Genomic DNA, 14,994 nt, shown 5'->3' with positions numbered 1-14,994 from the left:
AAACTTTTTCAAATCACTTTTAATAAATGTATATGAGACTTGACATTTTCTTTTTTAATTACATGCGGCCGTGTTTTTCGATATTTATGATCAACAATAAAAATAGATTTGTGCCTTTAAAGTGTCATCTTTTTATAATCTTTTCTCCCAAATGTTAATAGAAAGCATTTATTTTTTTTCTTGGCTTAAGAACGGCGCAATTATCCTTTTATGAAATTGGCTTTAAAAAGGTTTTACACCCCCAAAGGATGTAGATAAACACAGAGAGGAGCATGTAATCCCTCAATCATAATTAAAACATGTTAATCACCAAATTTAGAGCAACAGAGATTTTACCTGATAGCAATGCTAAACCGTATACGCACCATTTGCTTACTTATTGGGAAATGAAATAATCTGACCCTGAGCTATCTCACCCGATCGGAGCTGTTTGATGCGACCCTGGCTGGTGCTGGGGTCAACAGGCAGGTAGTCTTTGAACCAGGAGATCTCTGGGTCGGGGATGCCGCTGGCAGCGCACAGCATAGTGGCCGTCTTCGTCCGCTCCACCACCTTCAGCTGGGGACCCATGTCTATACTGGGGAAGCCGAATGGCAGCAGGTCCTCTGGAAAGACAGAGACAATATATATAGAGAATGAAAGGAATTGCTCAAACTTTATTTTGGAGCCAATGACAGTCATGAATAAATGTTTTTACTCCTTATTTTTGGGACAGTTGGTCTCAACACAAATGGCTAGTTTATGTTTGTGCACAGTGCCAGGATCAGCCCTGTCATGCGCCGAATCCTTCCTTTCCTTCTTCTCTGGTGAAACATAAGACTCGCTGGCAAACACAGTGATGTACGAGCCCCCCGCCCATTAACATCTGCAGACCCGTGGGAAGTGGAGATACTGGCGAGGACATTGGAGCCACTTTATCCTTCTGCATCAAAGCAGCGTGCCCTTCCTACAGCTAGTCATTAGGTGATCTAGTAGGCGGGCTGCAACACAGTTAGCTTTTAGTGTGAGTGTGTGTGACAAGCCGTTTCTAGAGGAGTATAAACATACCGCCCAATCAGCAGGAGTTAAAGTGGCGAGGGAAAAAAAAAGAAAACCAGATGAATTCACCTGCATTTGTGTATAAATTTGTCTTTGAATATGGTCTTCATCTAAGATACAATTATGAACAAACACCATATATGTGAACTCATAACACACAAATCATCACATTGTTCCTGTCCATATCGAAAACACCATAAAAAAATTCACTGTAGGTTAGAAAAAGTACGTGAACCCCTCCACTAATGGTATGGTAATAGTAATGGTGATACTGTGACTTGTAGAAGCTGGGTGATGCAGCAGGACAATGACCCTAACTATCAAAGTAAATCTTCGACTACAGACTGACTTTAGACGATCCAGCTTTTGGAGGGGCCTAGTCAAACTCAGACCTTAACCCAGCAGAGATGCAGTGGAATGACCTGAAGAGAGCAGCTCACAGCAGACATCTATACATCTGTTGCTGAAGCAGCCCTGTAGTAAGAATGGTCCAAAACATTGTGCAGGTCTGGGAGCAGCCACTGGAAGAGCTTGTTTGGGGTTATTGCTGCCAAAGGATGTTTGACCAGTTATTAAATCTGAGGGTTCACTTACTTTTTCCACCAGCACTGTGAATGTTTAATGGCTGTGTTTAATAAAGACACAGAAGATTGTAATTGTTTGTGTGATATTAGCTAAGGGACACTGTGTTTGTTTACACTTGTGACTCAGATCACACTTTATGACCAATTAATGCAGAAAACCAGGTCATTCACACTCACACACACACTCACAGTACATTTTTAACCTGGAACCACAGGTGTTTGGTGACAGTGGCAGTGAACTGTGAGTTTTCCTCCATGGTGTGGCTCTGTGTTATGAGCTGGTAATGATTCCTGTCTAATAACTATGCAGAGAGCTACTCAGAAACAGCAGCAGCAATTAGGAGCTGGGATCAAGAGGAGGGGCAGGGCACTGGGGGTAATAAGGACTTGTTAGCAGTAATTGTTAAAATGTACCAATGATTAGAGAGGCCGATCTGGGATGTGTCTGGATGCGTCTGGATATGTCTGATTACGATGGGGGGCAGTGGATGAGAGCGTGTGTGTTGCCTGTGCGTGTACATACTTGTCTCTCTATCTAGGCTCTTATTAGCATCTTTGCAGATTTTGTGCAATGTGTGGAATAATGTACGGAGACACCTTCACACATATCCAGGAAAAACACACACAAACACATTCACATGCACTTTCTCTGGTGAATGGGATTAAGCATCTCGGTGACAACGGTCCAGATGGCCAGACACGTAATCAAGCATCCATCAGCCCTCCTGCTTCCTGCTCTCCTTACCCTTTTAACCACTCTATCTCTCTCTGCATACACACAGACACCTCCCCCATACCTGGAACTATAATTATATATTCCACTTTCCTACAGCAGCGAAGCAATTACCAAGATGGCAATTTGCTTGGCTAATAAATCAAACCCACAGGAGCATCTTGATTGTCAAGCAAAACAGAACCCGCTGAAAGTTTGCTTGCTTGAGTCCGGCATCACTGACAAATCTGGAGCCAAACACAGTCCGAGATGCAGAATGCGGCCCCGTCAACTGTCTGTGTGTTTTTCCTCTGCTCCTCTCCTCCTCCGAGCCCCCCTGCTACCTAACCACATGACAGACGTGCACCATCTGTTTCCGCACTCTCTGCGATGGGGATGAGAGGCTGAGTGGAGATGGGATCTATTGCTCTCTTTCTCTCATTCCACAGTCATCAACTTTCTGAGAGACCCCGTCAGATAGGAATGTCAAGCTGCTCCTGACGGCGTGGCTAAGAGGAGGAAGGAGATAGAAATACCACGACGGGAAAATGAGGAATCAAAGCTCAGAGGAGAGTGTGGTTAGAGCTCAGGTGGCGATCAGGCCTCATACCATCTTCTGACATCAGCCAACGGAGACCCAGGTTGAGGGAGGGGACCACCTTGACCCCTCCTCCATCCTTCCTGCCTCTTCCCTCCTCCCTCACACCATTCCCAACTGATCAGTGCTAATGAGCTGCTTGAATGGAGGCCAGTGGTACGACCATTGATGAAACAAGGACGAAGAGAAAGGAAGGAGGAGGGGGGAGATCGATAGGCAGGTCAGGAGGCAAGCTCCCCTGGGGGGAAGAATATGCTAGGCCTACATCTGCTCCCCTCTGCCCTCCCCCAACCCCACCCCTCTCCTGAGAGGGTTCAGATGGTCTTTTTATCACACCGCTGGCTACCGCTACACGGACTCCCTGGCTGTTAATTACAGCACGGCACTGCAGCGGGCTCCGGGCGTGTGCATGCATGTGTGTATGTGCCTCTGTGTATAGGTGTGTGTGTGTGTGTGTGTTTGTGTGTGTGTGTGTGTACGTGTAGGGGGTCTGGCTCTGTATTCCAGTCAGGTCTTTATCAATGCCGCAAATATAGAGTGTAGGTGGACCTTGAACTGAATCATTAGGGAGAGGTAAGAGAAACAAGGATAGATAGATAGATAGATAGATAGATAGATAGATAGATAGATAGATAGATAGATAGATAGATAGATAGATAGATAGATAGATAGAAATACAGATAGACAGACAGACAGACAGATAGACAGATAGATAGATAGATAGATAGATAGATAGATAGATAGATAGATAGATAGATAGACAGATAGATAGATAGATATGTGCCCTGCAGACAGATCGTGGTACTGGACGGTGAAGTACAGTTCACTGGAGGGGAGAATATGGGGCTACAGGTATTCAGTCAGGCTTGAGGATGAGTCAGCGGCTGCTTGAAATAGATACTGTGGGCATGGCCTTGATCACACTTTTCACAAAATGAATCATTTATCAAAAACACACACTGCTGGGCAAGAGCATCGCTTATTTTTCATCTCCTGGTTAAATTGATAAGACAGCCTATGGAAAAATGCACCATGTGTATGTGTAAACACTGTGTGTGTCAACAGCGTTTGGGGGAACATTGGCAAAGACCAAGCAGCATTGTTCCCTGGAGCTTTGTGTTTCTGCGTATTTGTGTGTATCAAGAGGTTGAGCTCGTACATTTTGGCCTGGTTATGTTTGCAGAAGGGCAATCAGGCCTGGTGCCCAAAACCAGTCAGTGGAGCCAACCAGATCTGGGCAAATATACAATTCATGCGTCCGCGTGCACACACAAATACAAACAGAAAGGCACACACACAGTCAAACACATAATGCATATGATGCAAACAAACAAACATGAATCCAGGTTTTCTCTCCCTGTCCTTTGTATTTCCCTCTCACACGGATGCACTCACACGCACTCACACGCTCCCTTCCACACAGAAAACCGTCATCTGTCCTGGTTAAGAAACAGGTTGCCTATTCATCTTTCAGTTCATTTCAGCGGGGAATGGCCCATGTGCAGGAAAGAAGCCTGAATAAAAGGTGATCTCAGGGAGCCTGATTCAGGATTAATCTGCTGGCGCTCAGCACTCTTCAGAGGCTGTAATGCTTTGACTCCTATAGACTGCAGGAGGGCTGAGGGGGAGCACTTTAAATGCTAATGGCCCTTTATGATAATAGATCACAATACAATGCAGAATCAGACTTTGCATCGTAGATCAATCCCACCAGAAACCCACGAGTCCCCAACATCCTGAGCCCGATTTTTGCCTCTCCTCACAAATCCAGCAGCTGGAGATCAAACACACAAAACATGATAATCCTACATAAAACACTCTATTACATTAAAACATGCATGAAGAATGAGCTGTAAGGAAAAGGAAAAAAAAGAAAGGAGGGAATAAAAACAGTGAAGATGAGGGGGTATATGTGATGAAAGAGCCGGTTCTCCACTCAAGGAGTGTAATCCTCTTGCAGGCTGAGTTGATATTGGCCGGTCTGCCAATGCAGCAGACGCCTGGGGGGAATCACTGATCTGACTCTGTTGTTCATATGAAGGGTGTTTGCCATGGTGGCAGAACATCTCTCCTCCCCTTTCTCTCTCTCACTCTCTTCCTCCCCCATCCATCGCCTCCCTTTCTCCTAAAATGGGACACTGGGAGGTGAGTATAATCAGGATTATTCCGCACAAACCAGCCACACACACACACACATACAGATATGCACAAATGCGCACACACCCTTAAACGAAGAAATCCACGTGCACACGATTATTCCGCACAAACACAGACACACACACACACACATACATACACACTACTGCAGTGATGAGAATCTCTCGCCCACCAGAGGTTTTCAAACATGCAGAACTGCAGATATTCACGTCTCCTGAAGGCGGAACAACACAACTGCAGTGTCCATAGAAAAGAGCAGTTTGGGTGGACAGGGGGATGGGGTGGGTTTGGAGGTGGGGTGGAGCAGCCCAGAGCCTGTGAAAATGCAAAAGGGGGAGAGGAGAGAGTCCGGATAGACAGCGAGGGTCAGGGAAAATAGATGGCTGAGAAAATGAAAGAATGAATAAAACAAGAGAGAAGAAATTAGAAACGGACATCGCTGTGGGCCAAAGAGGGGGCTGTCAGAGTCAACGACAGAAAGAGATAGTGAGGAAAAGAGGAAGGAGGAAGTAGGAGTAGGTAATGGGATGGGAAAGGTGATGTGTGATGATGATGGTGAGGGCACAAAAAAAAGAAAGATCTCCCTGACCATAACCTACCAATGCTCCATCCATTAGGCTGCCTATAGAGCAGCAGCCCATATCCTGTGGCCAACCACAAGCCCCTCACACTGCTATTAGTGTCGGTCTACCATTATACACAATGATGAGATGGAACACATCAGAGGATGAAAAGACTTTTCAGTGGAGGGGTTTGGTCAGTAATGGAAAGCCTCCTTTCTGCTTTCTGCGTCAGAGGTCGGTGGACCTTTTCTCTGATGAACCATGCTTTGAAAAGACTGACCGAACACCATTTTTGCAGACTTTTGTTCATGTAACAAGAGTCTTGGATGGTATGATGTATCATACTGTATATCACTAAGACTGCAGGGGGAATACTGTAAAATATAGGCATGTAAACATGAAAGGTATTTTATTAGAATGATGTAAAAATCATACAATCAACAGTCATGCCCCCTTTTTTTTTGCAACCTTGTCTACAACAGCATAATAAACCCAGAGAGATTAAAGGGAAAGTTAACATCATATGGCAAAATGTGATGGTTGACAAATTCCTCTCATGAAACCAGTAGCCTACACATCAGTGGGAGAAACATCTGCCTCTGCTGCCAGCTGTCTGCAGCCTGCCTGGGCATCCTTATCCAGAGTCTGACACATTAAACTATTACTGCTTGTAATGCTCTGAATGTGGCTGATTCTTTGGGTCAGATATTGCTGTCATTCATGGCAGCCCAGTACTCTGTTTACTGCACAGACTACATCAGCTGATTAGGAAGAATCAGACACAGCTGATTCTATTGTCACCGAGGGGACTGGGGCGTCACGGTACACAGATCTCAGTAGGAGAAAAGTTTACACAAACATGAACAGGCAGGCACAGCCACACACACTGAGAGGCTCGCCCTCGAGGTGTAGTTTATGTGGTAATGTGCTTTAGATTGGGGCTGTGTGTGCAGAGATGATGGGCCGGGTAACAGATGGACAGGAGTCTATTCCCTGGGCTACCAGCCTTCTGCTTACCACACAGCTCTGCCAACTCCACAGTCCTCATCCATCTCCTGCACTTTTACACCCCCTCCACCACTCCTCCGACATCCCATTTCATCTCTATTGTTTCACGCCATCCTGTTGTGTTACTCAACTTACCCCCACCGCCTCACCGTCCATCATACCCCTTCTCACCTCTCCTCGACCTTTTCCTCCCTCTCTCCTTCCCCTCCTCACTTTTCCCTAGCAGAAAAGCGTTGTCTGCCAAACGCCGGCCTAATCCCCTGATTTTTCTTCATGTAGTAACAGCCCGAACAGCCATCCCTCTATTTCTTCGTCCTCTCCTGCTGTGCTGGGCGAATGGCCAGCGCCCAGATCCCAGGCTTGCAGCCACACGCTGCAACTTTAGCTGATAGCATGTTGTAGCAATACATTAGATACGTTTCCCTTCGTGGAGACCGTGTACATTAGATTAACACCCTCACTCTGGCCAGGAAGCGCAGTGATTACAGCAAGCCTGGTCGCTGAAATACCCAATAGCTAGCACGCGAGCTAGCCCTCTCTGTGGCCAGATCACGCTCTGTTGCACTCAGAGGGACTATAAAAAGAACAGTTCGCTGCAGCCTGCTGTGGCGGCAGGGTGTGGCGCGGCTCTATTGTCACATCTACAACTGACAGCCCAGGGAACCGGGGATGACGTCTGAAGCCAGGTGAGCGTGCACGTGAAAAGAAAGCACCACTAGAGTGGAAAAGGATGGAGGTGGGGTGTGTGTGTGTGTGTGTGATTTTGTGCCTCACCTCTGATAATGGCTAGTTTTGCAGTGACAGACACCTCTCCTTCACTGTTGCGTGCCACACACTCGTAGATGTTCTCATCTCGGGGTGCTCTGAGTGGTTGGATCCTCAGCACAGCACCTGCACCCTCATCAAACTCTATGGTCTGGACAGCCACAGAACAGCAGGAAAATACCCATCAGTCACAGCAGAGTAAACACATGGATCACTATGAGAACAGTAAACTAAAGTGCTGCATGTCACTTTTACTGCGATTATATAACAATAATTACAGTGAAATACTTTATTGACCTCTTTAAGAAAATGCCTGTTTCACTTGATCTCCTCTACGGAAATGTTAGAGGTCAGGCACAGATACAGAACATGTACCTGTACACACGATCCTGGAGCTGGCAGGAAGTCAGTGTCTGTCACAAAGACACTTCAGCAGGGTAGAAACTTACCTACACTGGGGCTGGATCTGGATCCTCTGGTTGAAATGCAGTATCTCTAAGCATTAGGTCACATTACTGCATCAATATAGAGTCAGGCTTTACTGAGCTGTAGGAGTTAACAACTCTGTGCAATACCCTGCTTGATAGCATTTAGCTTTTGGACAGTGATATGTACATTTAATAGAAAATAAAGTACAAGGTAATAATAGTTTTGATACGTCAGTTTTGAAAAATGCTGCAAAATTCTTTTATCTTGAGTGATTACATTTGATACATTATACAATCCATGTTTGAAATGTATTGTCAAATCAATATCTTTCAGAAATTTGTGGGACATAACACTCATTCGCTTGCTTGCCAAGAACTGAAAAGATTGATATCTTTCATCTCTCCACTTAAACTATAGAACTAGCTTCGTCCAGAGTTTTAAGAAAATCCACCACGCATTTTTAAAACTTTAAAACTTTAAATTTTAAAATTATTAACACGTTTTACCCCATTTATCTAATGCATGGTGTTAATTAGTGATCTTTAGATGTGTTGGAAGACAGATGCTTTTTGTTTATCTAGTTGTTACTCTTTATTCTAAGCAAAGCTCATGGATTTAGCTTCATTTTTAACTGACAGACATGAAAGGAGTATCAATCTTCTTAGCCAATTTTCACATGTATTTTGCAAAAAAAAAAAAAAATCAAATGTTTAATTAGAAGTTTGTAGCATATCTAGAATAAACTAGAATAAAGAGGAGAATCTATATATATATATATATATATATATATATATATATATATATATAATCTAGCAAGATTAAATATTGCAAGAGGCATAGATATAATAATCACTATAATACAAATATGTATTACTGGTTATACATATCTGTATTTGTCATGCTGCTACAGTATGAGTCGACCATTGTGCACTGTGACAACCACCTCGATACGCTGGGAGTTGACCTTCTTGCCCTTCTTGTTCCAGTAGACGGCAGGCTTGGGATTTCCAGTGGCCTGGCACACAAATGATGCCACGCCCCCTGACACTCCGATCTGGTCTGTGGGAATCTTGGTGAACTTTGGGGGAGCTGAGAGACAGAGAGAGAGAGGGAGAGGAAGAGGGAGAAGGATGGAGAAAAAAATGCCAAAAAAAATCAAAACAGAAGCATGAAAACGGATATCCTTACACCCAGAATACATCAAACGAACTCCATAACCAGCAACGACCCCCTGCTGACCACACCCCATTTCACTGTCAGTGACTGGTCAGGCTGACTTGTGTTCTGATGGCTGCGTGTTGTGCTTACTTCCTGGGTATCATCTAGAGGACATGCTGAAGGACTTCCTGTGGGTCATAAATAAAAGATGGGGTTGGGCTTCAGAGGAACATCTCTCTCCCTCTCTCTCTCTCTCTGTCTGTCCATCTCACTCCTTCTCTTTCTCTCTCTGCTTCCTTTGGGGCAGGCTACCCTTGCAGCTATTGCATACAGCACAGACTGTCATGACACATGAGTGTTTCACAGGTAGGAGAAGTGTTGGCTGCAAATTCACAGCATATAATTGGTTTAAATGTATTAATATCAGAGGTGTTATTTTCTGCCTGCATTTTCTAACACCTATAGGGGGATTTGCACTTGCAAATTCTGATGATCTTTGCATCGACTACAACTCATGTAAGAAGACAAGAATAAGATGAGAAAGAAAATAAGAAAAAAATGGACTTACTGCCTTGGCTCTGTTTGCCTCTGCCACTAAGGCTAGTTTCAGTTTACATCCCTGTTTATCCAGACTCACGTGAAATATTAACCATTTATGTGGAATTTTTAATTGCTGTGTCAAGTCTTAAGTTATGGCTAAAAAGTGTTTTGTGTGGTCACACTGACCTTGACCTTTGACCACCAAAATCTAATCAGTTCATCCTTGAGTCCAAGTGAATGTTTGAACCAAATCTGAAGAAAGGCGTTATGGAAATATCGTGTTCATGAGAATGGGACGGACGGTTTGATGGACAACCCGAAAACATAACGCCTCCTGAGGCATAAAAATATTTACACAGTGCAGTTAGAGACATTGTCAGTGATGGGTTGAAAGTGACGATAAAATTAACATTGAAATAATGAAATGATGACCACAGTACTAATAGCAGAAGCAAAAGAGATGAAGTGAAGATACTGCACCCTCTACAGATATTGCAGTAGATTATTATTTCATATCTGGCTCAAGCCCTTAGAATGACACATGAAGAAATGTTATGTTATTGTCATCACTGAAAGGGTTTTTAGTTGATCGCATTGCAAAGGGAGAAGTTGTAGAGTCTCTCCAGCAGCACATCCTGTCCTGCACCGAGGGACAATAAGTCTCCTGCTGCGTGTGCTCTGATGTTTTTCTAGGGAGGCGGGTGAGAGGGGTTGTCCATGATGCTGAGAGCTTTCTGTACCATCCTCCTCTTAGACACATTAACCAGAGTCTCTCCCAGAACAGAACCAGCCTTCTTAATGAGCTTGTTAAGTCTGTTGGCATCAACTGCCTTCACCGTGCTGCCCCAGCACACTGCTGCATAGAAGATAAGAAGATATTTTATTTAAGATTATTATGCCAACATTGTGTTAATTTCCATGTTTACCTCAGGGGACAATGTGAGGAGAACAGTTCAGAGTGTTATGAAGCATCTGATGCAGGATGCACAAGTACAGCAGTTGCCCTCTGTAAGAAAATAGCAATTTCCAAGTCCGATATTGAGCCAACAGCACTGAACCTATATTTTTCACAGTGGCTGAGTCAGATCAATCAAACAACTTCATGCACCCACCCTTGCTATCTGTCTGTGGCCTGTTGCCATGGTGCCCATCTTAACTCCTCCTCAGCTACAGAAGCACTGCTATCCATCAGGGTGAAGTCAGGATGACCCTTACCATGGCAACCTGGATCCCTCCTCCCACTTCCCCTATGTCTGGGTGAGTGAGGTCCTGCTGTGTTGATTCACTTCTACTCTGAAGACAGAACAGAAACTAAAAAAAAGACCAAAACCAAGAAAATAAAAACCTGTTTAAAACCTGCTTACACATCTTCCCATCACTGCTCACTTCACTGGCGAACAGCCACACAGACCATTTTCCAATTTCTCTACCATGCCTTAACAGTACCTGGGATAACACCATGTCACCGCGACTGTTCCTGTGCCTGCTGCGCTGTGGTGCATTTCTTAAAGACAGTCAGAAAAAAAGTAGTTTCATTTTATGCTTGTCATAATCCTCAACAAGAAGAAGCAAAAAGCTGGTACAGTATAGTCAATCAGAACAAATTTATGGCCGCCATTCGAGGTTCAAGAGCAGCATATTTCCTGCCAGCTGGACTCTTAGAAAGGCATATAGACTATTGAGCAAATAGCCCTTTCCCCCCAGCGACAATATAAGGGAGTGAACTATCACAAATCCAAAAAAATGTCATGGCAGAAAACTGTCTTCTTCTGGCTATGGGATTATGAATGCATTTCATGTGCTTCTTAGGGCTTGAACATGGGTTTCAGTGGCTTTATGTCGAGTCTAAAATGTTTTCTGTGGTATATTAAATGCACTTCAGCACCAATCCTCGTGCAAAACTGACCCCACTGGCACTGTTACCACTTAAGCCTCTTCTGAAAGCCAGGGGAAAGCCCTGCGAGGCACTAACTCTGGACTCTGGATTCGCTCTGAACAGAAACTTGTAATGACTGAAGGACTCTAGAAAGCTGCTGGAAAACGAGGCACTAATGAGGAGCTCTGTCTCTTTAATAGTAGGTTTCACTCTGTCGCACAGGACCAGGCAGGTCTACCATTGATCCACCACTGGTCTGTTTTTAATGAAACACCTTTGTAACCTGTAATCTTCCAACTGACTGACTGACTGACTGACCACTGCTGTGCTCAGATATGACAAGAACCAGCAGGTAGAGTATAATAAGGTAGTTAGCATGCCATGTGACAGAAAAAGATTTGGAAGTCTGAGTTTGTCTCGGGTCAGACTAATGAAACACAAGTTTAATTTGTCATTTTAGAAAAGTTCTTTTGGGGAAATTAGTGTAACTGCTGGTGAAAAAGCTGCATTACATTCTGCCTTAAAAGACTTTACTTAGGGCAAAGGTATTAAGTGCAACCAGCTGTGGTCTGACAAGCCTTTAAGCCACTTTTAATAATGCATCTCTTCCTGTTTGTGTGTCTCTGCTGTCAAATCTGTTTACGTCTTGAAGCCAAATATGTGCAACAAAAAAAAACAAAAAAATCTGTTATACAAAGATAATGAGACAGTTGGGGTGTGCTGTGTAGTTGCACAAAGAGAAGTGGTATTGTAAAGATGTTGTGGGCCCTTCCCAAACAAGATTGTGAAATCCGGACACATAAGCAACATAACTTCATTTGCATGCTTCTGCCATTGTCTGTGTTTGAACGTTGAGTGTAGAGCTAACCTTTAGGGAGTATTTGCAGTCTGTTGTAACATCCCAGTATAACCAAATTATTCATCTTTTTTGCCTGACTAAAAAGTGATTTAAAAACAATTTGCCAAAACAGACTCTGACACGAAGCATTTATTGTAGAAAGAACACTTGATTGTCTAGCAATGGATCCTCACTGTGAGTTTATTCTTTATTCAGCGCAAATGAATAAAAGTCTAAAATCTGTCAAAAAGACATGAAGTACAGAGGTCAGTCATTAAGAATTTAGTGGCAACTGAGTCAAATATGCAGCAGTTTTTAACAATGGCTGGTATTTCTTGTTAGGCACTAATGGGACCCCTCTGATGTGCAGATAATTATATAGAATGCTGTGATACCTTTATGTAATGAGTATGAGGGGAAATAAGAATCATGAGAGAGCAGATGTGGTTTTGTCATGTGTGGAGTTCACTGGACTTGACTTGTTGTTCATCTTGGAGTATCATCAATCTGATATTTGTGCAATCAAGGACAAGGTCCTGGTTGGGTCACGGGCGACGAAAACATTGATGGTGTTGAAACAACATTATCGGGAAGTATTTGGATAAGAGTGTTCCAGTAAAGGGGTCCAGCTGGTCCTATTGAGAAACTGCCTGTTTTGTGTTAAGCATCTTTGCCAAAAGGCGTTGACTGAACATAAGAGAGGAGATCTGGCCTGTATTAGGGGGAGCGCTTTGCACATTTGACTTGAGAGCTTGTGTGTGACATAAAACCTGATATTAAAGAGCTTTCACCTGATGGGCTAAGACTTCTTTTCTTTGGTAACGTAGATAAGTGAAGAGAGGTTTTTTCCCTCATATTAGGAATTCCATCTTTGTGTGACTTTGCAGTCAACTTCATCTCTACACAACAACCAGACAGAGCTGTCTACACACACCTGCAACCCAGGGTGTCCATTTGCTGTATGCAAAAATCATTAAGGAAAAAAAAAAAAAAAAAAAAAAAAACATCAAAATGACACATCTACTATTAAGGCAAAAATTACTATAATGTATTCATCTTGAGTGGAAGAAAATTTGGATTCCAAGCATCGCATTTCAGTGGATTCTTGAGTAAAGCACAAAGTTCCCTGTTGCCAATTAGTAGTTTTTGGATTAGATCTGAAAACTTTCTCCTACAAGTCCTCACTCCACAGTTTACAAGTTCTGCATTTTGTTAATGGAAGAAAAAGCAACAACTCAGTTTGATGTTTATCTTTATTTTTTTTTTTTTGCTAAAGGAGCTAGAGAGGCACAGGAGAGAAGTACCAACTGTTCTGCAGAGATGCACTGTAGGTGGTCCAGAGGCAGAGATCGTCAATCCCACAACATTTCAACTGAAAGTTGTTGTGTAATTCTACCTCTTCACTGAATATAAAAATATTTTAAATATGACGTCAGTCTTCTCGAAGGCTCGTGGCCTCAAATTGGTTACATAAATGGAAAATGAAAAATACATTAGACAATTCCCATTCCTAACCGGGAGAAGTGCTATCTCCATCTTTAGCCTGTATCAGCTTTCAAAAATATTTTCAGAAGTGACAGCTGAGTGTGTCTGAGCATGTGTGTGTGTGGGCGTCTGCGTGCATGTGTGTGGACCGTCGAGGCAGGAAATCTGTGGAAATGTTGTTATCAAAGAGATGATGACAAACATGCCGATGGGACCTCCCGGCTTATCGAAACACATTCACAATGCCAGAGTCCAGAGCTGATGTAGTGATGAGCCTGGGTTCACTTCTCTGGCACACATACACACACAGACACATAAACACACACACAAACACACACACACACACACACACAAGGATGTGCATCATGCTCACACACTGACATATATTCACACCTTTGTATATCAGATTTACTGCTGACAATAAACCAGCTGAGAAAGAGACACAAAGAAAGAAAACAAATGTATAGCCAGTACAAATATATTGAAAAATATATCATCACTGCACAGAATGTACAAAATATGTTTTTTGTGTGTGTAGCTAGTTACACAGCTAGACAGAGAAAGACAGACAGATTGTAGATAGATACAGTAGATAGTCATACCTAACGCTCCACACACACTGCTCGAAGGGCTGGTTAGCAGGATAATCAATGGTAGCAGCATACAAAGGGAAGAGGGGCTAAGGCTGAGCCCCAGGAAAGGCCTCCTGGACCGGGCTAGAACTCCACCTGTCCTGGGCAGAGGCATGGCAGGCACCACCGTGGGCTGGTTGGAGACGACAGAGAAACGGGTAGAGCTTCACTCAACAGGGATAGGCACTCTGCAGACACATGAAGAAAAAAAGAATATGAAGGTCAGCTGTTACAAACGAAAGGCATATTTCCCCCACCTCTGATTCATCGTTCTGCTTTTAGTGAAATGTCAATGCACCAGATGGGGAAATGGAAAACATACAATAATTCATACAGACGTAGAGAAAACGTCCTCATGTAAAAAGTTAGAGAAAAATTCATGCTAATGCAGGATTAGGTCTTTTGATCTAGCAAGAGCACTTCTGATTTGGGATTAACAGCGCAAGCAGGCCAGCTCTGACTGAACTAATACCAGAACAATAGAGTCACTGCTTAACAACTAAGACAAGAAACAGACCAAAATAGTTTTCAGCGTACTGCTTCTGTATTAATAAGTCCCCTTTTCTAGTGAGCCGTGAAATGAGCTGCAATGATACATTTTTAAGGGTTTT

The 14,994-nt window shown here is 43.4% G+C and overlaps 2 protein-coding genes across 2 annotated transcripts in view; one reads left to right on the top strand and one right to left on the bottom strand.

Annotated features, from left to right (window-relative positions):
• The window catches only part of LOC139629875 (alpha/beta hydrolase domain-containing protein 17A-like), a 66,842-nt gene extending 59,428 nt beyond the window's left edge, over positions 1 to 7,414 (top strand). The window contains exon 7 of the transcript XR_011693066.1: positions 7,390 to 7,414. The gene's annotated coding sequence lies outside the window, so the exon portion shown is untranslated. The remainder of the gene's footprint in view (positions 1 to 7,389) is intronic.
• The window catches only part of LOC139629877 (receptor-type tyrosine-protein phosphatase S-like), a 67,055-nt gene that overhangs the window by 37,828 nt on the left and 14,233 nt on the right, over positions 1 to 14,994 (bottom strand). The window contains exons 2-5 of the mRNA XM_071492808.1: positions 14,354 to 14,571; positions 8,795 to 8,943; positions 7,435 to 7,576; positions 417 to 605 (exon numbers count right to left, since the gene is read on the bottom strand). Coding sequence (XP_071348909.1) covers positions 417 to 605; positions 7,435 to 7,576; positions 8,795 to 8,943; positions 14,354 to 14,498 — 625 coding nt within the window. The 5' untranslated portion in view covers positions 14,499 to 14,571. The remainder of the gene's footprint in view (positions 1 to 416; positions 606 to 7,434; positions 7,577 to 8,794; positions 8,944 to 14,353; positions 14,572 to 14,994) is intronic.

Source organism: Trachinotus anak, unplaced genomic scaffold (assembly GCF_046630095.1).
Source record: "Trachinotus anak isolate AG129_WGS33_773 ecotype Australia unplaced genomic scaffold, CSIRO_AGI_Tana_v1 ptg000012l, whole genome shotgun sequence".
Lineage (NCBI taxonomy): Eukaryota > Metazoa > Chordata > Actinopteri > Carangiformes > Carangidae > Trachinotus > Trachinotus anak.
Note: the sequence above shows the minus strand (reverse complement) of the source record. Positions and strands in the feature narration are given on the sequence as shown.